The sequence below is a fragment of the Poecile atricapillus genome, chromosome 2 (assembly GCF_030490865.1).
Source record: "Poecile atricapillus isolate bPoeAtr1 chromosome 2, bPoeAtr1.hap1, whole genome shotgun sequence".
Lineage (NCBI taxonomy): Eukaryota > Metazoa > Chordata > Aves > Passeriformes > Paridae > Poecile > Poecile atricapillus.
In genome coordinates, this window is record NC_081250.1 from 27,865,800 (window position 1) to 27,893,623 (window position 27,824).

At 39.7% G+C, this 27,824-nt stretch overlaps 2 protein-coding genes across 2 annotated transcripts in view; both read left to right on the forward strand.

Moving 5' to 3' along the window:
• ARL4A (ADP ribosylation factor like GTPase 4A) overlaps positions 1–27,824 on the forward strand; it is a 137,153-nt gene that overhangs the window by 78,441 nt on the left and 30,888 nt on the right. The gene's annotated exons all lie outside the window — the stretch shown is intronic.
• The window catches only part of SCIN (scinderin), a 47,833-nt gene that overhangs the window by 6,033 nt on the left and 13,976 nt on the right, over positions 1–27,824 (forward strand). Inside the window, exons 4-5 of the mRNA XM_058830797.1 lie at positions 11,949–12,098; positions 27,328–27,420. Of these exons, the coding sequence (XP_058686780.1) occupies positions 11,949–12,098; positions 27,328–27,420 (243 nt within the window). The remainder of the gene's footprint in view (positions 1–11,948; positions 12,099–27,327; positions 27,421–27,824) is intronic.

A 27,824-nucleotide genomic window follows, 5' to 3' on the forward strand; every position in this document is an offset into this window, starting at 1 on the left:
GTCTGACTTTGGCACTCTCTACCAGATGAATGGGATCAGTGCTAATGTTAAAGCAGAACACAGATTCAACCATTCTCTTAAGAGCATTTCTTCATGGTCATCAAACTTTGATAGTGACAGTTGACCCTAAAGAAATAGCTGCAAAAGTGATTATAATACTACTTGACTATTTCAAGAGATCACTTGAGAAGCAATCCTGTGCTTCAAGGCTTTCTGCTGAAAGCAAGTAGAGACAGCACAGAAGAATATTGGCACATAAGATAGTTCTGCTTGCTTCAAATGGCTTAAAGTATAGTGCTATCACCTCAGAATACATGTGAAGACTTTCTGATAGTAGGAGTAGCAGCTGGGGTGTCGTCCATGCTAATTAGATGCTAGTTATCAATTTGAAGTTAGTCCCAGCCCTGATATGCTTACGTGTATAAAATGGAAAGCATGTGGAAGGAAATAGTTTATCTGCAGTTGATTTTAACTATAGTGTTTCTCAAGGAAGTGGTCAACTGCTTCAGGATCTCAGAGCTCCCCTGACCTATTGAAAAATGGGCTCTTCTGAATTCATGGTGTGAATTTGGCTTTTTTCTCTGAAAGCGTCCCCTTGCATGGCAGTTAAAGATAATCAATATAGCTACTTGATACCAGTTTGTCTTTGATTTTTATTATGCTTCAGAGTCTTCAGATGGAACACCAAATAGTGTTTTTGGAATATTAATCAATTCCTTTTATGTCAATGTGGTTTAATCATCTGGAATAGTCTAGTGATATATATCAAATGTAATGTCTCTGTGTCATTTTTGCATAGAAGACCCAAATCATCTATTCCCTTCCAGAGTTAACCCATGGGATATGGACAGTTTGGAACTAAACATTGCCAGAAAATGCTGCTTTTGCAATAAGGCTACAATTGGGCTTGAATTTTCTGGAGTTAACCTCCTGTGGACATGCTGTGGGTCTGGGTGTACTCCATGAATTCAGCTTGTTCTGACCCTTATTGTGCTGCAGGTACCCAGATGACCTTGAGTAATCACTCAGGCCATGCTGCAGGCATGACACTGATGAAATGCACTGTGGGTGTATTGCAGCGTTGTGTATAGCTTGGGTCCTATCCCTTTTGTGAAGAGTGGTGTCACTAAGCAATTTAAATGTAATATGGCTTTAGAGTCTTTACCTGATACTTTACCTGAATGTACTTTGGGAGCCTTTTAGTTTTTTTGGTGTAACACCACCAGTTTCTGATTCACCGTTTGACAAGATAGAGGTCAAGCAGCAATGCAACACTCTGCCTTTGCAGGAAGAAAGATTAGATGTGAACAATATCTAGTTTTTTCAATGGGAAATGTCAGTCAAATCACATGACTAAAACAGTTCTTGGTCATGTCAGTTGTGTAAGAGAGATGGGTTTTTCTGGATGTTCTGACAAGTTAAGGAAAAAATTGTTTCAGCATCTAGATATTCATAGTCATGGGTTATTGCATGAACCAGACCATGCTTGTGGGAGATGAAAATGTATGACAGAGTTCAGGATGAAGGTACACAAGTGGAGTACCTCTTAATAAAGGGGAGTGATAGAAAATAAAATGTCACAGGAGAAACTGTGCTCGAGTTTTATAAGAACTACATTTCAGGCTGAAATAACTGCACTTCAGATTGAAATTTTCCATGACTAGAGGCCCCATTGTAAATGGGCAAGGCTTTATGAGTCCTTACAGGAGCTCTTAATTGAATTTAAGTTTCCTTTGAAAAAATTGAAGTATTTTGGATAAAGCAGATTCCTTTACTTAACAATTGAAATAAAATTAATCTTAAATAGGGTTGCTTTTGAGTCTTGATATTTATTGCAGACCACTGCAGACTCATTGTCTAAGAATAATGGGCAGTAATTGCATAAAATAATGAGCTTTTGGTCAGTGCTTTTAATATCAGATAATTGTAGTGTGCCAAATAAGATGAATTTCCAAGATTTACTTTCCCCTTAGTCTCCTAGCTAACCAGAAGGATGGTCTCTATGGCACTGAAAATTGCTTGTGCTGTCCATTTCCTGTTATATTTTATCAAACCACTTATCTATTGTAACAAAAAATCATTTCAGTTTTCCTGTTGAGCTCAATTACTGCAGTATTTTAAACTCATGGTTTGAACAGATAATGGGAAATTATGAAAGATAATAATGAATAGGAATAAAATTTTTACTTATCATTAGGATTTCCTTTACAGGGATAATGCTTGGATAATGCTTTAAGCAAAAAGTGCATGTGGGCCTTCAAGCTAGGTTCACATATTTACATTTCAAGTTCATATTTACAGTTAGGGTTCTGATGTTTATCTCATACCTAGATCATAGAATAGTTTTGATAGGAAGGGACCTTTATAGGTCATCTTGATCAACTCCCCCTGCAATGAGCAGGAACATCTTCAACAAGCTGAGGTTGCTTTGAGCCCTGTTCAGCCTGACCTTGAATGAATGTTATTCTATCTTGATCCAGCCTTCTAAGTTATTGGAGTCAAACCTGGGCTGGAAATAACATGAAAAAATAGTGATTTAGCTGCCTGTCTCCTGATCTCTCTCTTAAAAGTGGTTGGGATCCCATGGGGCCATGTACCATGTGCACAACCCACACAGCACCTTGGCTGATTTGTTACTAAACCACATTTACAGCGCTTTAAATACCCTGCCCAGGTCTCATCTTGCCTCCTTTGAACTCTTTTGGCTGGAAGATAAAATAGCTGCAGAAGGCAGAGAAAGCACTGTCTGTGCTATGAGGGGAGTCACTATCTGTGGGAAATGTGTGAAGACCTTTTAGTCAAGCAGTATTCTGTAACACCATGAGCTGAGAGCTGTGACTGTACTGATCTTCCCAGGAGAGTGCTGAGATGCCAGACCCTGATTTAGGTTGGGATGTTTGTTCTACATGGGATTTCCATGACACCTCTGATGGACCTGGGAATCTCTCTGTAAGGGAGCCTTTGGGCAGGCAAGACAAGTGCAGGGCAGTTGCTGAGAAGGCCTGGAGTGGAGCACACCTTACTTTGCCAGGTGCTGCTTAGTGAATCATGTCCAGGCAAAGCTCTGCTCAGGGCTTCTCAGGAGCTGTTATTTTCTGCTGCACAATCACAGAATATGCCAAGTTGGAAGAGACCTGCAAGGATCATAAAGTCAAACTCTTTGCCCCACACAGGACAGCACCAAGAGTCATTATGTGCCTGGGAGCATTGTCAAAATTCCTCTTGAACTCTGTCAGGCTTGCTGCTGTGACCATGTCCCTGAGGAGCCCATTCCAGTGTCCAAGCACCTTCTGGATGAAGAACCTTTTTCTAATATCCAACCTAAACTCCTCTGGTACAACTTCAGCCCATTCCCTTGGGTCCTGTCACTGGGCACCGCACAGAAGAGATCAGTGTCTGTCCCTCCTATGCCCCTCACAAAGAAGTTGTAACTGCAGTGAGGTCTCCCCTCAGTCTCCTCTTCTCCAGGCTGAACAGAGAAGTGACCTCAGCTGATCCTCACACAGCTTCCCCTCAAGGCCCTTCCAAATCCTGTTCTGAACTATTGCTGGTATCCCACCTGAGAGGCAGGATGGGTTTGACAGTTCTTGGTGGCAGCTCCCTCTGTTTCACCCCATCCTCCAGCTTCCTCCCCTTAGACACAATCCTTTTTTTTCCATCATCACCAAGACAATTCTCAAAACAGCAAGGAGCAGGAGGACATGGAAAATGATCACAGAAGGCAAGGGAAAAGATGAATCACTGTGTCATTTAGTGAATAACATACATACAGTTTTTGAGGCTAGTTTAGTATTTATCTAGATGCCTATGTAAATATACTGTATGTGTGTATATTTCTGATAAGATGTGCTAAAGACTTTCATATCTTTTGTCAATTTTCCTGGTTTAAAATGGGAAGGAAACTTGTCAGTATTGTGAAATTAACCCTGTGTACATTGTTGTATGCTGGTTATTTTCGAAATTGGAATATTGAGGTGTGTCAATAATTTGGGTAGTTATTGAAACATGGAGCAGAAATAATGGGAATAACAATGAAATAAAACAATACTAATCAATCAGTTGATTTTATTGAATTCTTCTCAACTCAGTTTGGGAAGCCCTGCTGTATGAAATGTAAGACTCAACTCTGTCTGATTAATCTCTTGATGGGAGAAAGCAGCAGTGCCATGAGATAGGTGACTTCAAAGGACGGACAGAGAGCTGAGCACTGCTCAGCCTTCTCAAAGAAATTAGGAGTCAGTTGTTAAATAAGGGAGTGAAGGGCGATGTGTGATAACAACCACTGAGGTTTGAGCTTGGGCCTGATTGCAGCTGACAAGTTTTGTCAGTACAATAAAAGCTCTGCAGGCAGAACATCCCCGTTCTCCCAAAGGAAGAGTGCAGATGGGTGAGGTGATAACTATAGCTCAAGCTATAGCCATCATGCTAAATGAAGAGTGAAGGTAAACTGTACTCAGTTGTCCATTCTTCCTATCCTATAGTGGTGCTTATAAACTGATCTATAAATAGCCAAAAGGTTGCTGTTTTGAAATGTAAGAGCCTACAATATTCTTAGAAACAACTTGTGCTATCTGGCAATCAATGTATGTATTTCTCAAGGGCTTCATGAATCCAGATGAAAATTATGAAGTTAGAACTCAAAAGTGTGAGACTAAACAGAGTTGTCATCATGTTTCTGTCAGTATGTTCCTACTAGAACACCTGTTGTAATAAGCATGTCAGAAGAAACATTGCTGCCTTGCAACAAAGACACTAGAAGAAATATATCAGGCAAAGAGTCTGGCTTTTTATGACAGCTGCTTTTCATAACAACTGTTAACTTGGTATAGATTAAAGTATGTTTACAAAAAGAAAAATAGCTTCTGCTTTTTAAAGAACAAGAGAACAGATACTTGCTTTATCATTATGACCATGGGGTATGATTCAGCATCACATTGCAACCTTAGCACAATTTATCTGGGTGACTTCTGTAATTTTCTTCCCTCATTATTTCTTTTAGGTGTCTTTGCTTCTCTTCCATTGGATAAAGCAGTTATCCCAACAGGCATATTAATTGCTTTAATAAAGTCACTGTTAAGGTATAAACAGTGCTGGAGGAGCAGATTCTTTTATTTTGCAGTCCATCACCATACATTTCTAGTTGCTTTCCCTGGCTCTAACAACTGACTCACATCATGTTTCCATTCACATGTTTCTCCTACAACTAACCTCTTCCCCAGTTTCCCCCAGCTGAGAGTTAAACTATTGCTCATGCTGCAGCAGGGAGCTGCCAAACGAGTAGCTGAGCTTGAAGAATTAAAGTGCTTTGGTTCTTTATTAACTCTATAGACTTATTAACAATATTAAAATGTTTTTGTGTCTATACAACGTGTATCTCGGTAAGCAAGCATCTTAATTTTTCTGTAATTCTGTGAACCAATTAATCCAGCAGTGTAAATGCCAGCATTCCGGAAGTTGCTGTAGTCTCAAAGTCATAAGATGGAGGAAAAAAATTAAGTCCTTCTGCTCCCCCCTTCAGTTAAAGTATTCAGAGTATGGATTTTTATTCATACTCTGTGGGCTGGAAAGTTTCCCCTCTCCCCCACTTTTACACAGGAAAGTAGCTGAACCAGAGATCACTGTTTAGGCTTCAAGTGAACAGGATACACATGTATCCACAAGGATTCAGTTGAGTTAGTTTTCTTCCTGATGTTGTAGGAATTCCAGATGTTTTGCTGCTTGAGCTGCTGTTGTTTAGAATTAAGATTATCCTTATACTGACCCCTTAATCGACTGTGGTATAGCAAGAGCTGTTCCTGGTGTATACTAGCAAAACAGGTGTGAGAGGAAAAATGAAAGTACTGTGTGCATAACTGCTATATCTGACTTATTTTTAGTCTGAAAATTTGTTCCATTTGAGTCAAATGGGAGGCTCCAAAGACTGGTTACAAAGACACTATTCTAGTTTTCCTAGGACCAGGCTCATGGTGGCCTCAGAGGTATTCTGGCTGAATGAATTTGGAATTTGTTTTGGATTATCAAAACTCCACAACTTTCAATGGTTTACTGTGTTACAGTTCAACAAAGTTAGATTTTTATGAATATGTGAAATGAGAGAGTTTTTTTTCCTGCCTGTATCAAGAATTCAACAGTCAAGAAAGGAGAAAAAGTGAATAATTTAAGGAGAAAAATATCTTCAGAAGTCTATATTAATCTGGTTGAATTCAAACATTCTTCTTAATACATACTGTCAGTTCCTTTAAAAACCCTGGATGTCAATGAACTGACAAAAACTGCTTCATTCCAGTTACTTTTGTTTGGTTATTTTCCCCACCATGTGGATTTTTTCTTGATTTAGCACTTTTCTGTACTTAAAAAACAACCCAAAACCATAAAAACTCCATACTCTTGGTTTAGGACTCTCTATTTCCAAAAACTTGGTATTTGAAATATAAATACCAATGTGATATGCCAGTGTTTTACAAATACTTAGAATTAAAGGCATTAGAAGTATTTCTGTTGTTTGCAGTTCATATATAAATGTTTTCCCAAATTAATTTCTATTTTGTATTGGTATCTCTTCTTTAAACATACTAAGTTTAATTACAGGACTAGACTTTTAAGGAGCTAAAAGGAGCTCGTGCCTTATCCAGAGCAGCGGTTCACTAGTGACCATGAAGAGTCTCAGCTGAGTGCCTGCCCATTATTTCGATAGTAGCATGATAAGATACGTATAAAGCTTTGCCAATATCCATGTATGTTCCATCTGCCTCTAGCATTGCTGGGCTTTTTTTCCTGCTGCCTTCAGGAGGTGAGTACTAGGAGTTCTGGCTCTTTTGGGGACTCCTACATCACAGTTCTTCTCCTCCTGACCCACCTGTCCTTACAAGCCTTTCTTCTTCCTGCCGTGAAACCACCACAGTGGCCTTCTGGGATGTGCTTTTTTGCCCAGGCTCTCATCTGCTTCCAAACAGCAGCTTCTAAACTGAAGGAAAGAGAGGAATTAAGGCAACTATAACTTTGCAAATATTATTTTCTTGCTTTCAGCCCTTTAGTCTGAGTTGTGGGGGTAAAGAGAATGTAGTATGGTGTTTCACAGGAGTGAGCAGATATAGCTGAGAAGTTTTCTGGTGTTGAGTCCCTCTGCATTAGAGCTGTACCTCTGCTGCACCAAATGTTGTGGTTTAGAGGAATGAAAGACAGCATCCTGACTGACAGACATTGAGTTAGCATAAGGTGCATCATGGCAACATGAAAAGGTCCACAGTACAGATTTTAGCTGTCTCTCAGCTAAGAGTGATATTTTTTTTTTAAATTGAGGTGAGATTCTGAGAGCGTGTTCTGAGGTATATGTGGACAAAGGTGGATAGGTTTAAGGTGTATCAAGGCCTCCAAACAAAGAATAGAGGCATACTAGCTTGTGATGCTTGGGTTAAATTCTTTCCTTAATTTAAGTTTAAAGTTTATTTCAATATTTAAAGGTTAATGAGACTTAAACGTTTCACTTTTATTTTCTACCTAACTGGAAGTTTCACCACACACTTGTTCAAGTTAAGAGTTTTGAAACCTATTTAATTTGTTTCATTTTTTAATATCTCTTCATGTAAGAGAACAGAAATCAGCAATTACAGTAGAGGCATGGAAATTAATAGATATTTCAACAGCTGTATAGGTTGAAACACTTGCATGTTTAGGGCATGTTTAACTAGAGAAAAACAACTTCATGGATTTAAGCTTCTTGGCTTTTCCTGTCATTGTCCTGGCTAAGATCCACAGAAATGACCACAAAAGATCCAGAAAAGAGGGTATATTTTCATTTGCCTCCAGGCTAAGGAGGCTGCCAGCTGAATACAGAGGTGGCTATGTGTTGGAAGGGAAAAAATTGGTTTTTATGTCACTTCTGAAATAAGTGAGTTTTTAGTTTGTTTTTCCTTCTCTTACTCTGCGTGCCATTTGGGGCTGGAGCAGGAAGCAGGAGGTGTACTTTCACAGTCCCCCTCCATACAGGGAAAAGTGCCAAGGTGCTCTTGCTCAGGGTTACACATGAGCCATGCATAATCATCCTGATGCACAGCTCCTGTACAGAAGCTAAAGGTTGGGTCATTTTTAATGTGCTGTAGAAATCGCATGTGACTTGCACAAGGTCACTCTCCAGGCCAGAAGCTATTATCAGGAGTAAGAGCAGCGAACTCTGACACTCTATGAGTGGAAGACCAAACTGTGTCCCCAAAATTTGCAGTTGAGGGGAGAGCTCCTTCTGACCACATTGTGTATGGCAGGGACCCAGCTTGCCTTCCCAGCCTCACTCAGGAACTCTAGAGTGGTCATTGTTATTCATTATAACACATTATAATGTTATTCATGATAACGTTTTCTCGCCCTCAGCTGTTAGTTGTCCCACTGTGATCTGTTAACTATATTGACATCAACAGACATTAATAAAGGGGATCTCTCTTAGAATTCTGTTTAAGAGATTTTTAAAAATAAATACTGCTGGTGTAAACTTCTGAAAATAAACTGGGCTTGGCACAGGAATTACTGATGAATGAAGCTCTTTTATTTTGAGGGGAGTGAACACTTGAAGTCTGTTTTCATTTTAATGGAAACATTTTTTGTCAACATGCCAATTCCAAATAAAGTTAGCAAAACAAACCTAAAAATAGTGAAGGTGTAGTACAGCTAGGAAATTGTGAAAGTAGTGAGTGAGCTAAAGCTAAATATCATATTTTGCCCATAGTTGAGAACTTGATATCTCTAAAAAAATAAATACATGAATAATAAAATACAACCCAAAAGCTCAGTGACTTTTCTGGATATGGTTAGATAAATTGACTGTATTTCAAGTAAATCCAGATCTAAATATTAGCCTTCTCAAGAAGTAGCTTTAACTTCTAAAACTTTTTCTGGTTTTAATTGTTGAAAAACTGAGTCTGCCTAGAAGTTGAAATGGGTAAGTTAAATCAGGAAGGCAAACTTCAGCTTCTCTACTGTGAGACCTCAAAATTAGATACATTAAAAATGAGATTATTTTAGTTCAGAAGAGAAAATTAATAAAATCTAAGTTCCTGGAAGCTTCTAGCATTGAATGCTTAAGATATTTTAGTGATCTTAGTAAATACATTACAATATTATATACTTTGGGACACTTTCATGACTTGAGGCTGCTCACATCCTTCTATTTGATTATACAGTACATGAAGTTTAGCTTTCAGGCTTTTAGTAAAGAATAGTGTCTTTACTCTCTAGTGCTAAAATAAGCAGATTCTTATTTCTCTAACTTTTAAAATCAGTATTTTTCAAATAACCATTTAAGATGGAGCTTGTGAATCTCCAGATCAAGAATGTTTTCAGACACTACTTGTTGATTCAAGTGATGGCTTATGCAGTAGAAGAAAACCTGGCACATGGACCCCATAAGGAGAATAATGAAACCTGCAAATTTAAAAATCTGAAATCCATTACTGTGGGTTTTTAGAGGTCCTTCTTCTTCAAGCTCATTTGAAGCCTGTGGACTGTAGGAGAGCTCAGTTTAGTTACTTGCTGACTGAAGGCAGATAGGGAGAATAAAGTGTGAATGTGGAGTAACTCGGGTGCAGTGGGGCCTTTAGGAGATGCTAAGAAAAGAAAAAGTGAATTTATTGTACAAGAAGGAAAGGTCTTTGTAATTCACAGTGGCAAGTCTCACAATATCCTTTGTGGTCAGTTCAGCAAAAATATTCATTTTGTAGATGCAATTACTTGTTTGAGGTTCCATTTCCAGTTACCAAAAAACCAAGAGAAGGCCAATGGGTACAACTGAAGCTGCACGTCTAACCTTTCACATGAGCAATCTCTACCAACTGCCACATCAACACTGAGATAAGGCAATATCTGTCTTACCTCTTTCTCTAGTTCTATGACTTCTTCTTTATTGTTTCCACAGACTGTGGGAAATAAAGAATTCCTGTTTATTGCTGTGGTATCTCTAGTGACTCCTGTTTTCTCATGTAATTGCAAATAAGCTCAATTAATAGGATGTAGTCCAAGATGAGATTGATGCTGTGAAGTCTGTGTTGTGGAAAGTCTCCATGAATTTGGTAGAAAAGGGCTGAAACAGTGCCTTGCAATAACAAATGTACTAAAAAAGTCTGCTCATATTGGAACATTTTACTTTCTACTCATTCAGTTCTTCTGAAAATTATTTCCCAAAGTATGAACAAATATTTTGTTTTCCTGGGGAAATGTAGAAAGTTGGGTGTAAGATAAGGTTCAGACCTGACACCAGCTACGTCTCCAGATGCTGGATACTTGGTAAACTGACAGTACTTAAACCAGAACTTAGAAGCAATTTTTTTATTTAAGCCTACAGCCAACTTGTTAAAGGCAAGCTGAAAACCTCACAGCTTTTATTGCATAACATCTGCAAGTTGGAAGGGATACAGTTCTGTGAATCTGCAGTGTAATCCTGACGAAGCTTAGAACTTTGTCTTTGCAGAGATGCTTTTGAAGGGGGGAACAGTGAGATCACTGAGATCTCACTGTGCGGGTTTTTTGTGTCCAAACTGGTGAAAAGTAACTGTTAGAAGTTACTAGTGCTGTTTGCATGCAGATGCCATCAATGTTAGCTGTTTCCTAAAGATTTGCATCTGCTACTACTGAGAAACTGCTTCATCCCTCAAACCACCCTTGCAAGTAATGTTAAAGTCATTTAACATTGTGGTTAGCAGAAATAACTTGATTTTCTTTTTTTTATGAAACAGATTTTCATCTCAAATATAAGTTTTATACAGTTGTATATACAACATAAGACTAAGCCCAAGTAATTTGTTCCATGAGGCCTCTGATTAAAATTTGCATTGCAGATGAACACAAACCAGTTGAACCTTTTTAAAGCTGAAAATGACTGTGTACCTTTATTGCTGTACTATTTGAGCTATTTGACAGAATCATGTGAAGAATCAAATTACCTTCTTGGTAATTCTTGGACAAGGTGGGGGGAGCAACCGTCCAAGATCAATAATTTTCTTGGACTGGCTCCTTGCCAGCCCAGCCTCTAGCATCCCTGCAGCCTTTTTTTAGTAATTTTCATCAAGAATGAAATCTAAATTCTTTATTCTGAAATGCTTCAAGTTCTGGATGAGTAATGGGAATTGCCATAACTGTGGGTCCTTGGTCTGTGTGGCTGAATCAGGTGACCTGTCTTAGGCTGGTTCTGGTGCCTCCCTTTCCTGAGAGGTGCCCTAGGAAGATGCTGCATTCTGCAAAAGGTTGGCAAATAAAAACTAGATTGAAAGATCTAACTGTACTTTAGTAACACATACAATCAGGATCTTCCTTGAGATTTTGAAATTAATTTGTTTCTTGACACAGGTGAGTACCAGCACAGCTGAAGTACTATAGAAGAGGAGCTGACATATATAAAATTTGCAGTAGCAAATGTAGGAGTGTCTGGTTTTTTAATTAGCTGAAGCTCTGTATGTAATTTGGATAAAACTCAGTCAACCCAAAACTCTGGCTGTTCTGAGCTCAATTGATCTCCTAAGATGTGGAAGCAAAATTGTATTATGTAAATATCTTGCATATTACAGCATCACAGTATGAAATAGGTTGGAAAATACCTCTGAGGTCATCAAGTCCAATCTTCTACTGAACACCACCTTGTCAGCCAGACCTGAGTGCCATATCCAGTCTTTCCTTAAACATCTCCAGGGATGTGACTCCACCACCTTCCTGGGCAGTCCATTTCAATGTTTAATTCACCCTTTCCATGAAGCAATATCTCCTGATATCCAACCTAAATCTCTCCCGGTGCAGTTTGAGACTGTGTCATAGATACTGTAAATATCTACATGATTGAGCAACTTTCTCTAGAAAGTACTTCTGATGTTCTGGTGGTTTAGATCCAGTAGGATAATTATTAATAAAATTAATTTCATGAGTTTGCTGTGTTGAATCATACTGCTAATGTGTGTGCATTTTCATTATTTCAGGAAATCTATCAGTGGTGTGGCTCATCATGCAATAAATACGAGCGGCTGAAGGCTACACAGGTTGCTGTTGGCATTCGGGACAATGAACGAAATGGAAGGTCTAAACTAATTGCTGTGGAAGAAGGGGGTGAGCCAGACCGGCTCATAGAGGTACTGTAATGTGCAAACTTGTTGCTGACAGCTGTCAATAAAAAGTTTTTTCACCTCAGGAACTGAATCAGAGTGGGCTGATGCTAGGAAGACAGAGTAGGCCAGTTTATACCTTTTCCTTCCTTATCCAAGCAGTGTTAATTGGGCATTACAATCTAAGATAATTAATCATCTGAGAATACTTTTTCAATTACAAATGTTTGCTGTATTGAGTTAGCTGTACAGTGACTGAATTAACAGCATGGCTCACACCGAAGCACACTATCAGCTCTGTGTGAGGAAGGAACATCTGTCTGGGACAGCACCAAACAAGGAAAGACACAGAATTACTGTGTGTAGAAGGTAAAAGAATGTAGCAAATTGCATACTGATGCAGGGGCTAAGCACACTGCTTTGCATGGTTCTGCTTCTATTTCAAGATCATATGCACCTAGCCTCTAGTAACCCCAGAGAGCCCCTTCCTCATATGTTTAGAAAGTTTAACCGTTTACTTAAAATCCCCAGATTTTAGATGTCATAGCTAAACTGATCAAAATAGAGTGAAAAAAATTTCCCAATTTATGGATTTTTCAGATCTCTAAAACCTAACAAACACTCGGGTTGTTGCAGGCTGCACACTAATAAAAGCATTTGTACTGTGTCCTAAATTAAGCTTCTTTCATTCATTCTCCAAAAAGAAGGAAGAAGGAAGCAGGATCACAAAGCAGTCCTTCAATAAAATGGAATATGTACAACTAGGATATTGAACTCTAGATTAAGTTCAGGAAGTAAAGCTAATGGTGCATGCAGGAGTGCAATTATTTTTTGTGGTGCTTTCATTCAGAGTGGTCACAGCTAGTTACTGCCTGAGCAGAAAAACAGGTGCTGAGCCACCAGCCCATGGCCATGCTGGCTGTGGGGACCCCTTTGGGGGGACTGTCCATATGCTTGCAAAGACCTTTGTTCCTGTAGGTGTGAGTACAGACATGGCTGTGTTCAGAACTAGGGAAGGTGGCACCCAGTGTACTGGAGATTTTTGAAGAGGGAAAAAACCCAAGCAAACAATCCTCTCTCTGGCTTTTTACTTCCTTGTACAGACTTTCCACACTAGCTCTGATGCGGCACATATTTTACACGTATAACTCTTTCTAAAAGAGCACAGCTTGACAATCAGAGAACAACCTCCTGCTCCTGATTTGAATCACAGCATTGGATTGCATGCTGCTGCTGCTGTGGCCAGGTGGCACTGGGACCCTGCCCTTGGCCACAGCGGCTGCTGCCAAGCCCATCCTGGGGTTACCACTGGAGGCTTTGAACAGAGCTTCTGATACACTCATGTGTGCCTTGAGAGCACTGATCAGAACAGCTGCCTTTGCTCCTCTTATCTGGCTACAGTGCAAATACAAATTGGACTTACATGCTACCCCAGTGAGGACACAGGTCAGCTATGGGCTGCCTCCCTGCCATCCCCCTCCATAGGCTCTGGGGGAAAAGGATATGCTGCCCTTGCCCCTGCGTCTCTTTGGCAGACTTCAATTTACGTGCAGCCGTTGTTTTGTAGCAACCTTGGCACATGATTAAAGCAGGAAAACACCAAGGCTGCATTTTGATCCTGTAGTGAATTGTTGTTGTATCAGGGAATAATTTTTTTCTTCACTTGCACAGCAGTGTATGAAGAAATTTCTGCTTTTTTTTTTAGGATTCTGAATATAGAGGGAACAGAAATGGTAGTTCAATGCAATTAGATTAATTGCTTTTATTACTGCTACTGTGATGAGCCCAGTTTGAGTGAGTGTGTCTGCACTCAGAGTTTATCTTCTAGTCTGCATCGTGCTAGCCTTGCTTTTTTAAGTGCTGCTTACATAACAGGGTCTGCAGCTCAGCTGTGGCTGTCCCAGTCCACTCTGAAATGTGCTACTAATAAGTCAGGAGGGTAGTTAAACTCACAGACATATAAAAGTTATTAATCCTTATTCCTGCTCAAATTGTATCCCCTCCTGGTACTCTTGGTTTGGATTTCTCCTTGCTTCCACAAAATTGTCTCTTAACTTGCTGTTACAATCTCCCAGGCTAATTGCTGTTGAGCTAACATTGTGTTTGTTTCTTCCCTCCACATCAGGAAGGGTGGATTTTTGGCATCTCCAGCTTTCTTAGAAAATGGTTGATTTATTTTGTAGGGAAAATAATTACATACTGTAAATATTCTTTTTGTCATCCAGTATTCCACTGAAATCAGAAAGAGATTTCCTAAAATTATTCTCCTCTGAGAAATGTCAGGAATTATTCCCATTCCTGTGAGCTACAAATCTGCTTCCGTATCAGTGGCCAAACTTGCTCATGCAGTGCCAGTAGAAGCTTCAGGCAGGGGCTGACATACCCACCCTGAGTACCAGCAGGAGGAGCCAATACTGATCTTATTCCTGCTCCATAAGCACATAGGGAGTTGTGACTCCCTACCAGAAAAGCAAGACTCCTGTGCCTGCACCCCACCACGGAGGCAGGACACAGGCTGGCTGAGCTAACCCTGCCACACTTCTGTCCTGCTGTAGGAGTAGCAGAGGCCGCAGTGCTGTGATGAGGTGGTGTTTCCCAGCCAGTCCACTGTCCTGCTGGGAGCTGTGGTGGTGTGTGTGAGGTGAACTTGTCCGATAAGGGCTGTTACCTGCTCCCAGCTACCATTTTTAGCAATGGGAACAGGCTGCACTGCTTGAGTTTGCCCATGGGAGAGAACTGTCTGGAGCTGCTGTAGGACAGGATGAATTGCTGTGGCAGACCAGCAAGATACAGCTTGCTCGCCCTGCGAAGGGAGAATTGCTAGAAGCTGGGTATGTGGGTAGTTTTGACAGCAGCAAGCCCTTTTTCATCTGCCACCACAGGTCACTTGGGAACACACAGTGACCATCCTGTGCTTGCACTCTGGAAATGCAGTGTGTCTGGAAAGCTCAGACTTGCAGAAGTTCTCATAAGATGCTTCAGGGATCACTAGAACTCTGATATGAATACAAGGCAGAAGCTTTCTGTGCAAGCATATCAAAGATATTTGATGTTCTTCACCTCCATGTTTGCACTTCAGGTGAGGCAGTGACTGGCAGATTTAAAGAAGCAGTGCTGTATAGGGTTGCTACCTTGGAAAATTAAAAGAGACCACCTTGGACAAATTGCTGCTGTTGTTGTGACTTGGTCACCAGTCTCAACAGAACATTAAAAAAATGACCAGATGCCAAATCTGCTCTCATTTTTGTATGTAAACACCTGAATAGTTGCCTATTCTGCTGAATCTTACATTTGAACATTCAAATTGTGTTACAGGAATTTTTTGACTTTCATGGGTCCAATCCCAAAACAGATCTTAGCAATGCTTGACTCAGTTTGGTAGCTGCAGAGTGACCGTGTTAGGATTAGAGCTACCTCCATCTTTTTTCTTTCTTTTTTTTTTTTTTCCCAAGGAAGATTAAATATATTATTTCAAAGATAACCTAAGACCAAAATCTTCTAGCATCTGTTGCTAGCCCTATCTGCCCCCTTGGGCTCACTGTGCTGGCACTAATACTCCTCCTTTGCACTGCTTGCGGTGGTAAGCACAGATCTCACAGCACTGCTTTTAGTTGCCAGAGGGATCACTGATAGGCAGGTATGTTCAGGACAGGCAATTTTCTTGCTCTAGTTTGAATCTCTGCTCTAATTTTCAAGAGAGAACAAAATTGGAGAAGCTATATTTTAAAAAGGATCTCCCATAATCTCGTTATTTAATATTGTGGAGTAATGGCAAACAAGGAGAAACAAGGAACCAGAAATTACTGTATTTGTGAAGATTTCTTGTCAGCCAGCAAGGTGAAGGTGCTTGCAGTAAAGCAGGAAGCATAGAAGCATTCAGTTCTGAGTCACTCAAGGGAAGGATGCAAAACATCCAATCCTCCATTCATTGTGCAGCAATCCCTTGATCTGATATCATAACTCTAGAGATGAAGTAGAGGGGAGGAGAAAGTCTATTTGTTTCCCTCTGTTATGTAATTTGAAATATTAGACACCCTAAAATATGTTTATGTTGATAGTACTTCCTGTCTAAATAGACTCGTCTCCCTGTGACAGATTTCAAGTATGTTGGGCAGCTGTGTCAGTCTGTAGGGTATAAGAGATAATGAAAAAGACTGAGTTTTACCTAAACTAAGTGTTAAGCCTGCATCTGCCCCCTCTACTTAATCATGTCGTGTTCAGCTAACACTTTTCAAGATGCTTGTTTTCTCTGAGCCTGTGTGATTCATAGAATTGCTTTATTGTTCCCTTACAAATTGCTCCCTTAAAACTGCAGCTCTTGGTACTACATGATTGCTGCGGGTTATACTGCTGAGACTTGTTGTTTTGTAAAGGTTTTTGATTTTCATGGTTTAAAACAATGAAACCTGAGAAATGTGACAGGTCCAAAATCACAAGAAAATGTATAATCTTGTTAGTATGCATCTTTGGAATCACCCCTCAGCCTTTAAACATTCCTTCGTCACTTTTATTTGCTCAGCATTTGCAGTTGTCATGTGCCTGGTTTTGTGAGCATTCTAGAGCCCTTACAACAGGTGGGTCCCAACTTCTCATAAAATATGTAGGTAAAGATTCAGCTGGTGTAAATACGGAGCAACAGGGGGAACCTCTTCCTCCTTGCTGATAAAGCTGCCTTTCTCCTCCCTGCTTTTTCTCTAAAGTCCATAAGCAATGCTTAATCATGAGAATTCCTGAATGTCACTGAATTCAGTGAGGATTGTTTTTGCCTGTGCTGTGAATAAATACTACGTGTGAATGGTGTGATCATATTACAGCCAGTCACACCTTTCTACCTTTGTAGCTGGAAAGGGACTGGCAGCACTATGCAATGCTAACTCAGCCCTGTGGATAAAATCCCAAGAGCACAGACAATGGATTCCATTGCAAATGCAAGTTACATAGGCTCTAGAGACCCAAATAATGCAAACATGTTGGAAACACGAAGCTCCAGTAATCCTTAAATTAATTGGATAGATGTCTGCCCATATGGATAAGACAGCAGGATCACTCCTTCCTTTTTTATTAAATTCAAACCCTTTAAAATTATTTTTTTACAAACCAACGATAATTTCCAAGGACAATGTGGAGCACAGTGAGGTAGCTGGGAAAACGTGAGGCTTGCTGTTACATGTAAGTGGGTGTGAGAGGGCAAGGACAGGTTGCTCTGAAGGAGCTGTGCAGGTTCCTGCAGTCCCTGGCTCTGTCACACGGATCATTACACCAGGCTGGAAGAGCAGCACGTTCCCCACTGGTGAAGGTACCGGTTTGGTACCTGCTCCTTTCCCAGAGCCAGCAAGAGCAGGGTCTGTCATCACAACTCTGCAAAAGCAAAAACTGCTCTTGCTACTCTCAACATTTACATTTCTTTTTCCCTTTCTCTTAGTTGTATTATGAACTCAAGTCATGCTATGGGGAGGTTTGTTTGTTTTGTATAAATTTGTATTATACACTCCACTGTATAAACAGTGGGAGTAAAGGTGGTGCAAGAGGAGGAAGAGGGATAATTTCTTAGAATAATATTCTATTCTAACTTTTTGTGGACTACAAACTACAGACATTTGTTAGGGATTAAACAATTGTTTAATCATGTAGCTTGTACACAGATTTACTCAAATGCTACATGTGCATAAGTTCTGAATTGCATGTTACTGTCAGGGTCCAGCCTGACCTTTCATGACCAAAAAAATGCCCAATATGAAAAGGAACGAAGTCCTATCTATGGCTTTGGAAATAAGTAGACCAATGTAATGTCTTTTATTATCTAAATTTAGACAGCTGGAAAAAATATACATTATTCCAAGGAATTTTGTGAAATAAATACTAGAAATTAATTTCAGTCCCAGGGTAGTAGCAGTATTGAACAGTACAATTGTACAAAGGAAAATGAATGCATTGAGAGAGGGTTGAGGACAATAGAAGTTGTACCAGACCCCAGTGCAAAGACTCAGTAAGACAGGCAAACTGCATTTGCACGAGAATGCAAAGACTTAAGAAAGCTAATGCACAGAAAATAGCAGAGCTATGAGCTGTAGTTTCTATTAGTAGTTGTGTTGGCTACTTAAATGAACAGACAGCTTTCTCTGCCTGCTTTAAAACTATGGGTCAAATTCACCCCTCAGGAAGATGAAAATGCTTCTTCACTGGAGTGATTTTGGGTATATGCAGGTGCTAACAAGAATTTGGGTCCTGTCATTCTGAGCAGTAAGAGTTTGTTGGATACAGCTCAAAGTAGTCCAGGGGAATAAACCTACAGGGCTAAAAGTCCTACACATGACTGCATCTTTCGCAGCAACACCTGTTCAGTCTGAGGAGTGGCAGTTTACCAAACATTCCAGTGTTTAATTAAGCTTTATGATGGGCTGTGAATGTAGGTACAAAGTGCAAACCCCTTGCCCTTCAGGGTGCCAGTTTCAAGCTGTCAAACCAGGAGTCCTGTTTTCTTTACAGCTTTGGAGCCCTATCTCCTTTGTTAAGGACAGTCCCTTTTCTTGATGCAAATTTACATTTAAATTACTAAATTACACAACTCATACTCAGTCAAAACTTGCATGGCCTGGATTCCAGTACAGCTTAGCTGCTTTGCACCAGCTGAGCATTTGGCCCAGTGTTTTCCCCAGACCCATGTAGAAGATCAAGAGGGGTTTGACCAGAGAATGGCACAGGCTGGTGAAGTGGAATCTTTCTAAACATTGGGAGCTGCCCATAATATTCTTCAAGCTGCAGTTTTCAGCTTCTTGGCTGCCTGAAGCCAGGTACTTAAATGACAGGGAACTGAATAGGAGCTGCAGGTGGTAAACACACCTGAAAGCCAGGCTCCTAATTAAGTCTCTAAATATGAATTTCAGTGCTCGCATTAGGAAGTTAATTTCAGAAAAGAAAATGTTCAGGTGTATCATACTGCATGGCATGAGCTAACTTCTTTATGAACAGCTCTACTAGCAGGTGGTTGAAAACCTAATTTCTTATGCTAGGAAAGTTGCTTCTAAACTAGGTATTCTAGTGAGTTTCTAAGATCCTAATGATTTTCTGGAAGTGCTTGCAATCAAATTATAGTATGTCTCGTTTGCATTCTTGTGAGTGAGAAAGACACTCATGTTTGTTACGTTTCCTTCTTTAGCAGCTGTAGTGCTCGCAGGGCTACCACGTAAGTCAATTATAATCTTATAATTACTTGTTCAAATATGAATACAGTTTGTAATGGCTTTTTTCCTTTCTGTGCTATACTATCAAGACATCTGTTGGTGAAAAAGTACTATAATTTTCGGTTATTACATGAGCATAATTAAGAGAAGGCCCAAGACAAGAGATGTTAGCACTTATCTCCACATGGGGTTGTTAGCTCTTACTTCAAGGTAAGAAGCAGGGGAATTTCATGGAGAAGACCTGAAAGGGTAGGTTTTCTTTGCTGTGTAAAAAACTCTGAGATAGTCTGTTCCTGGAATCCTGCATCTGCTTAACAGAAATGCACCTTGAATGGATATTCTTTTTCCGTTTTTTTTTCTGCAGGTTTGTCTCCTCCCAGCCCCTTGCAGAGCAATTGGCATCTGTGTGCAAGATTGCCTTTGAATTTTCCTTAGTGAAAGTTCTATAGTGCAGGAAGGGCTTAGGGAAGAAAAACATTGTAGATTGTTTTATTGAGTTTTTTTAAAAGAACTCTGCATGTGCACAGATTGCTGTTCCCTGTCCTGCCTGTGTGAAACTGGAATGAGAGTCCTCTCAAGTTTGGGCCAGAGTGAAGCTGTATGGAATAAACCATCCCATGTGTTGGGGGATCAGTTCAGTATTTTCACCACCACAGTGTGTGATGCTGATATATTATGTAAATATAATTTTTGCAGGTACTGCAGAGCAGGCTATTACGGCCAGGTCTTCTGCTTACACAACTGCCTATGCCTTTGATATTATCTGGCTTTACCTTTAAAATAAAGGGTAGGTAAATAAGGATGGATTTAAGTACTGCAGTAATGAGTGCTGCAGCTTCTAACTCTGAAGAACTGCAAATCATAGTTGAACATTTGGTTCCTTTACACAAAATTTTAGGACTTGTAGGAACTTAAAGATGTAAATCAGTTAGTGAAAGGCACCTAAACTAGCAGGAGGAAATTATTTTCAAAGAGTTAAGCAGGATCTATCTCCCAGACAACCAGGTGAAAGGAACATTCTTGCCTTCTCTCTGCTAATTAATATTTAATTTATTTCAAGCATCAGCAGGAGTTATCAGAGAATATCTGTCAAAATACTCTCTGAATTGCTTTCTTGAACGGTAGAGTCCAGTCTGTGCTCTGTCTTGGACTGAGGAGTTTGGTGTCATACCAGAGAGGATCCCCTGGCATATCTGGTCTGTTTGCTGTATGAGACTGGAAATGCTGAGCTTGTGAATACAGGCAGCGTTGCACTGCAGAAAGAGTCCAATACCTTGAGTAGCTTTTTCTACCTTCCCCTCTCATGGCCTGAGTGCTGAAACATGTTGCTGCAGCTCCTCTGCTCACCCTGATGCTGCTGTGTATCAAGGCTGCCTGCTGCTCTTCCAACTGCTGTGCATCCCCTGGGAACACTGATGTTCTAGCAGGATCTCTGGCTGCTGATTGTGGGCTGCTGCCTCTGGCTCAGGCTTCATGGAGTGCTTGCCACACTTCTCTTTTCTCTCCTGTATTGGTATGGTCTAGCTGCAGCCTTGGGATCAGCTGCAAAACTGGAGGCACTTAAGGAATGAAAAGCTGAGAGTGTTGTGGATTTTATCAGATAAATATTCTTTATGTCTGAGGCTCCCTGTTGGCATTAGTTACTGATTTATTTCATTATTATCCAACACATAAGCATGCACTGTCACGCAGCACGTAAGATACTTTATCCACAAGGCCTTCAAACAGAGAGCTGCAAAGCTGCAAAGGTTTCAGTCAGTGCCTCAATTTATGTCCCAATAAAGCAGAAAAAATGGGCATCTCAAGTGCACGTGCAAATCTCTGCAGGCTTTGAGTCCCATATTTAACACTACTTCTGGTATCAGAGGTTGATGTTAGCAAAGGAGTGAGATTAAAAATTTAGGTAGAAAAAATTAGTATAAATGCAAAGAAGATGTGGAGGTGATTGATTAGTTCATTTTTAATTATGGTGCAGGCAGGCAGGTGCTGAGCAGGTCAGCTCTCCCATGTTCATTCAGCAGCAGTAATGGTTAGAAAAAGACTGCTGCATGTCATAATTACTGCCATTCACTCTCTTGGTTTCTTTAGCAGGGGATCATTGTTCCTCTTGGAGGCATCCTAAAAGCCAGGTATTTGAAGATAATGTAGGCGGGGGATTTCCTCATTTCATGCACACCCAGCCTTCAAATAAATAACTAGCTTGGATACTGCCAGCTGTGCAGTCCCAGCAGGACAGAAAGCAGCCTATTTTACCTCTGAGCCAGACTATCAAAAAAATCAAATTTGTACTCTCAAGACTGATCTAGACACCTTTTTGTGAACATGTTACCCATGGCCAGTTTCACAGAACAGACAATTAATGTTAGAGTATTGTTATCATGTGAGTAAAGGCTTTGTATTCAAATTATCCCAGACAGATTTGCAAAGTTGCAAATGTTTTATTAAAAGCTGCCAAAGCCTAATGCCCTATTTTTAGGCAGTTAAGCACAGAGCTTTGAAAAAATTATGATTTGCATTTGAAATTCCTGAGACAACAGAAACTGGCTGAAAATGCAGGCCATAATTTATGCATCAAAAGTGCCATGATCAGCTGATGTGGTTTGCTGTTTTATACCAATCTGAATTCATACAGATCAGATTTAGACCTTAATGCCAAAAAATCCTTTTGATAAATTACATGGTGGACGCCCAGAAATTAACAGCATGCCTGAACTACTTGTTAGCATAAACCATCCTTTTGCCCGCTTTTCAGTGCATTTTGGCTGTTTCCATCTTATTTTTCGATTTGTGTTCAGGAGAGTGAGAGGTTGTCTGCTCAAGGTGAGCATGTATTGAGATCTGTTGTTGCTGGAATTGCAGCGAGAGGCCATTTCAGGCAGAAATCCTGTGAGCAGTTCAGTGAAAGGATAAGTTTTTCCTGCTGGGAGTGTAATTTTTTTGTAAGACAATGAATGTTTGTTCAAATTGATGGGAAGAGTTCCAGGTTACAATAACCAGTAAAATAAGCATATTTGGTTATTCATAATCTGACAAATGCCAATAGTCATTTTTGTCTGGCCCAGAATAACCTCAGCAGTGGTTGTGCTCTGTTAGAGGAACCTGTAACCCCAAACAATTAGAAGTTAAACTGTGGCTAGTTATTTCAGCAGTGAAGCCCTAAAGCCAATGATCCTCTGCACTGGTACCCAGGGTCCGCTAGTCTTGGTTACTAGCCTGCATCATGTTCATCCCTTCCTTTCTCTGATGGATTTTTTCCTGCTCAAGTACATATTTGAGAGAATACTTATTTCAGAGAGATATTCCTTATAACACTCTTCTCTGCTTTGAAGGTTAATAAAAATCTAAGCCTTTTATCTACCTGTGAGGTCATACTGCGTCTCTTGTTCAGACCTGCAGTCCTGCACAGTGGCTTTATTCTGTGTCACAACCTATATGTGTACCTTGAATTTGTGGAGCAGGATATACTTGCTTGTGTCAAAGCATACAGGAAAGTAAATGATGAGCTACTACCCTGACTGTTTTCCAGAAGTATTAAGTAATAAAATGCCAGGTCATTTAGACAACTTTAAGTTGTGTAAATTTCTTGCTTTTCTTTCTGTTGATCGTAGCATATAAAGATGGGAGTTTGAGTGGTTTTGAGATCTGATATTTGGCATGACAGCCACAACAAACAGTTCCATTTCAGACCCAGAAACGTAACCCAAAGTGTGCATATGAAGAAGGAAATCAAGCACAATGCTAGTGTACACAAGTTAAATTGTATAAAACTGGTTTTCTCTCTTAATTAACCTTCACTTGACATATTGTTCAGGTATTGTTTTCCTAGGTGGATTTTCAGCCTCACTGAACTCCTTAAACTTCTTGCTCCCATTAAATCAATATCAACTGTTTTGTGATGCAGAGCTGGCTTCTCCAGTTACGAAGACAATATTTGCTAAATTTCTTTTAATGACTTTATTTTAATTGTTTGCCTTGTCACATTCCTTTAGATTAAAAACTTTCTGTCTGTGATTTCTTTGGTTCTTTTTTAAGAGTGGAGTTTGACTTCTGAGTAATAGCATTGGCTCAGTGTTTTGCACTTATCTGAGGGGGTGCAGAATATTTACAGAGAGGAGCTTGTGCACATGCAAATACGGAACAGGTTTTACAGGCAGTGTAAGCTACATTGCATTTACCACAAGAGTGAACTTGGGCAATTGTAGAGGAACTGATGTTCTGTTGGTTTACATAATGGTATTCTTGTACTAACCTAAGAATGTCAGCACAGAAGTCTGACTTAAAAACCCCAAGATTTTAAGATTAATGCAGACTGACTTCCTGTTACCTGCCTTCAGACACGATCTAAAGATAGGGAGTTAATGAATACTTTGGCTAAAACAATGTTAAGCCCAAAGAATGGAGAAGGTGGGGCATGGATGTGCTTTCAGATTCCCTAATTACTCTTTCTGTTGCTGCTACTGTAGTAGTGAATAATGATAATATGATAAACATAATAATAATGATTATGATTTAAAAAGCAGTTTTAAGGCCTGTGTGTGCACCTGTGTATTTATGAGATGTAAGGTTGGAAGTTTGCTAGTATGGTTGGGCATCTGGGGAAAAGTGTGGCTAGGTTGTCTTGTGTACCCAAGAGAGCATTGCTATTCCCAGGTGTGTAGGGTGGATTTGTGGGTCAAAGTTCTTGGCATGTTTGTAAGTCAGGGTCTCACACCTCAGAGCACGCGAGAGAGCCAGCCTAGGGCTGTCAGCACTCTGGGCCATGCAGTGGCAAGACCCAGAGGAGCAGCCTGACTGTACAGAGAGGATTATATGAGCACAGTCCTATGTGTGTAGCTACCACAGGATTTGTGTGGAACTAAGAGTGTATGTAGATAAGTATCAGAAGACCCAGTGTCCTTCAAATGGTCTGTTGGTATAAATGATTTTATTGGGTAAAGCAGCTGCAAAGCTTTGGGAGCCTGACTGCAGTCTCAGCTGGAGTGATTTGCATTCTTTTTATCCATCGTATGTGACTTATCTGTAAAAAGGGAGGTGCCCTGGACATGTACAGCTCAGCCATGAGGTGCTTATGCAATGATTCAACCCAATTTCAGCATAGCAAACACTAACAGCTAACACTGTTGTTTAAACACTGTTGTAATTTTACTGATAAAACTATTGTCATAACATGCAGACATACGCATGTGGAGCCATAGCATGGGAGTCTTCCTTAGGAGGAGTAAAGACAACTTCACTGGAAGGCATTTCTTTGGGAAAGAGCATTATTTCAGCATTTTGTCATGCTTTGTGTTTTAGAGCGGAATTTTTCCTTACATGATTTGTCTCATCCTCCATTCTGTAAGAAAACTGGCAGCAAATACATGTTAGAAACAAGCATATACTGTTCCTAGAAATACAGATATGTACTGACTATACATATTTCATAAAACATCACTTCATATATTGAGTACATATCTATATGTATATATGCTACACATCTTCACAGTTGGTGCCTTCACAGGCCTTAGGTCATTTATCCTTGTATCATCTCCTGGTTTTGATACCAACACTTGCAGGTACCACTTGTGATTCAGCTCAAGGCATTTTCTGACAGCTGTGTTGGCTGCACAGCCCTCCTCAACAGTCCTGTGTGTTTTCTTACCTGATGGGGGGAGAAGCACACCCTGTCCTTCTTAACAAGGGTCCCCTACAATGCCAGGATCTACAAGCAGCTGTGACTTAAAATGCAGGAGAAAGGGACACTCTCAAAGCCCTTCTCCATTTGTTTTTGGGCTTCTGACAAAAAGAATGTCAGAAAATAATAACTTGTATTTTCTGTTTGCCTGTGCTGAAGCACAGGGCTGGAGAAGCTAGGCAGTGAAGCTCTCCTTGGCCAGAGAAACTACTGTGCAAGCTGCTGTTTAATGCATTGTGGAGGGGTTTCCCTGGAACCAGAATTTCCCATATGTGCACCTGCACAAACCCCTCTCCCTGTGTTAGTACCCATGAACTGAAATTTCCTAAGACCAGCTTTGTGAGTCTGACAATAATTCTGTATCTACTTCAGAAAAACATTTCTGCATTTGCTTTTAAAGACAGCAACAACAATCTAACCTGTGCTGGGCCCACATTTAAAGCCCAATTTTTAAATTATAGGGGCTGCTTACTTTAATTGCTGCCAGACTGCGGCACATAGACCTTCCTGTAAATAGGGAGGCTGCTTCTCTCAAGATGTTTTCACAAACACCAACAGGCACTATTTGCTTTGAAATATTGACACTTGCATAGTTAAAAGAAAAGTATCAACGTGCATGACTTACAAAGATGCTGCAAAATAATTGTGGTGCCACAGGTATTCTATATGCACAGCAAACAAAAACACTGATTTTGACTATGTCAGAAGTCAAAATTTTTATGGGTTTTTTTGGGTCTTTGTTTTGGAGGTGTTGGTTGGTTGGGATTTTTGGTTTGGGGGGTTTTGGGTTTTTCTTTTCCTTTTACTGTTAATGCCTAATTAAGCAGAGCACTAGTGAGTACAAACTTCTGAGTGTTTTCATAACTCTTCTACCCTCTTATTGGTTACTGAAAGTCAAATATTATAAAACCCTCAAACTTGTTCAGTGTCTGTTCAGATAAAGATGTATGCCTGTTATTTGAGAATTTTGTGACCCTGGCATTACAAAGGCAGGTAGGAAGGGAATTTTTTGAAATTAGTGCCAATGAACTGTATATTCCCACTGTTCTAGCCGTTCACCAGCATGGAGTGGCACTCTGTTGTGGACAGCGAGCCCTGCTTGGCCTATAGAGTAGTAAATCTGCAGCCATGTAGTGTAGGTTCAGGAAATGCTGATTGATAGCTACTGAAGAGCTATGGGTAACATCTTTCTTAAATAGGACATTGCTTTCTTGTCTTCAATGAGTCTCAGATAAAATTTTCTAGCTTAAACTGCAACAATCACACATGAAAAGGCTGTTTTCATTTATTTTATTTTACTATTTTACTGACTTTGCCAGGTAAGAAAACTCCACAGATGGCAGATTTCTATTAAATATTTATTCTGTATTGTTTTTCTTTCCAAATTGTTCACAGCTGTATACTTTGCTGGGCTTCCCTGTTATCAAATATTTACAAGACTTTTGCTGACTCCACATTATATTTCACAGCATGTTATGCAGATAATTCACAAGTTCACAGGAAGGCTGGCATTGCCTTTGTACTTTATGTTAATATTTAGTCTCTCAGACATATCAATTGCTACCTTCACTCTGGGACATAATTTCACAGGAATCCATAATATCGTGTGCGTGACCTTTGGATCTGTCCACGTATACGAATCATTAAGGAAAGATCATTAAGAAAGGGTAACTAGGACTTAATAATGACTACCTGCCTAACATATTCTTGATGAACCTCTGTAAATTTCTTGTAGTGATAGTTATTATAACATTGCCCATGGTGTAAAACTACCATAGTGTTAAAATTGATATTCTAGTGGTAGAGCAAGAAAATGTTTTCTCACACCATAAATTTTTTTTGAGACCCTAGCTATATTTTTCCCCTTAAAATGGGATTAAGAATCTGTAAGTTTTAAATTAATGAACTCATAATCTGATATTTTATACTATTGATTGAATTACTTTATAATTTCACCTAATATATTTCATTCTGACAGTTTTAATTTTAGTATTGTTAAACATTTTAAGAGTAATGTCATTCCAAAAATTGTTAGATGTGCTTGACAACAGTTCAGAAGTTAGTGGGAAGAAAAAAGGAAGACAAACCAGTAAACACACACATAGAATAGGATCACATACACTCTGTGTATGTGTATATGTGCGTGTGTATTCTGGTGTCTAGACAACTAGCAAATTGACCTTGTAGAAGAGACATCATGTAGGTAAAAGTTTCTGGAGATCTGACAGAGTTTTTAAAAATTATCTGTATGTTTGTGTCAGCTATGAGTTTGGTTTTAGATTGTCTTACATATAAAGATGATCCCAATTATTTGGTTACTGTGACAATACATTAGTGTACAGATATTTTTGCTACAGTGCCTACTCTCTCTCTGCATTGAATTTGTTATTCTCTTATATAGGTTTTAGGGAACAAGCCAGAGCTTCCTGAGTGTGGTGATGATGATGATGAGCTGGCTGATATCACAAACAGGAGAAGTGCTAAACTTTATATGGTAAGTTATTTATATATATACTTACAATTAGGTGTGCTCAACAGTAGTAACGCTTTTATTCATTGCTTCCTCATATATGGAGTTCTGCCTTTATTTACAGAGCTGCTCTTATTTTAGTTCAGTTGCAGCCAATGGACAAGTTTCTCAAAGGATGTCAATAAAGATAGTCCAGGAAATTTGAAGGAAAAAAAATGGATTGGATTTCTGTTTACTCAGGAAACAAGTTAAGCATGGCCTATGAACCATGCAGTGCAGGTCAAAGAAGAATTAACTGCTCTTAAATCATCCTGTCTTCTTAATTTTAACAGGGAGACTTTTAGTAGTCATATATGACTTAGTTACTCTTAGCAGAGTTTAAAAGATGGACAGTTACATTATATCTTATACATCTATAACTTTATTCC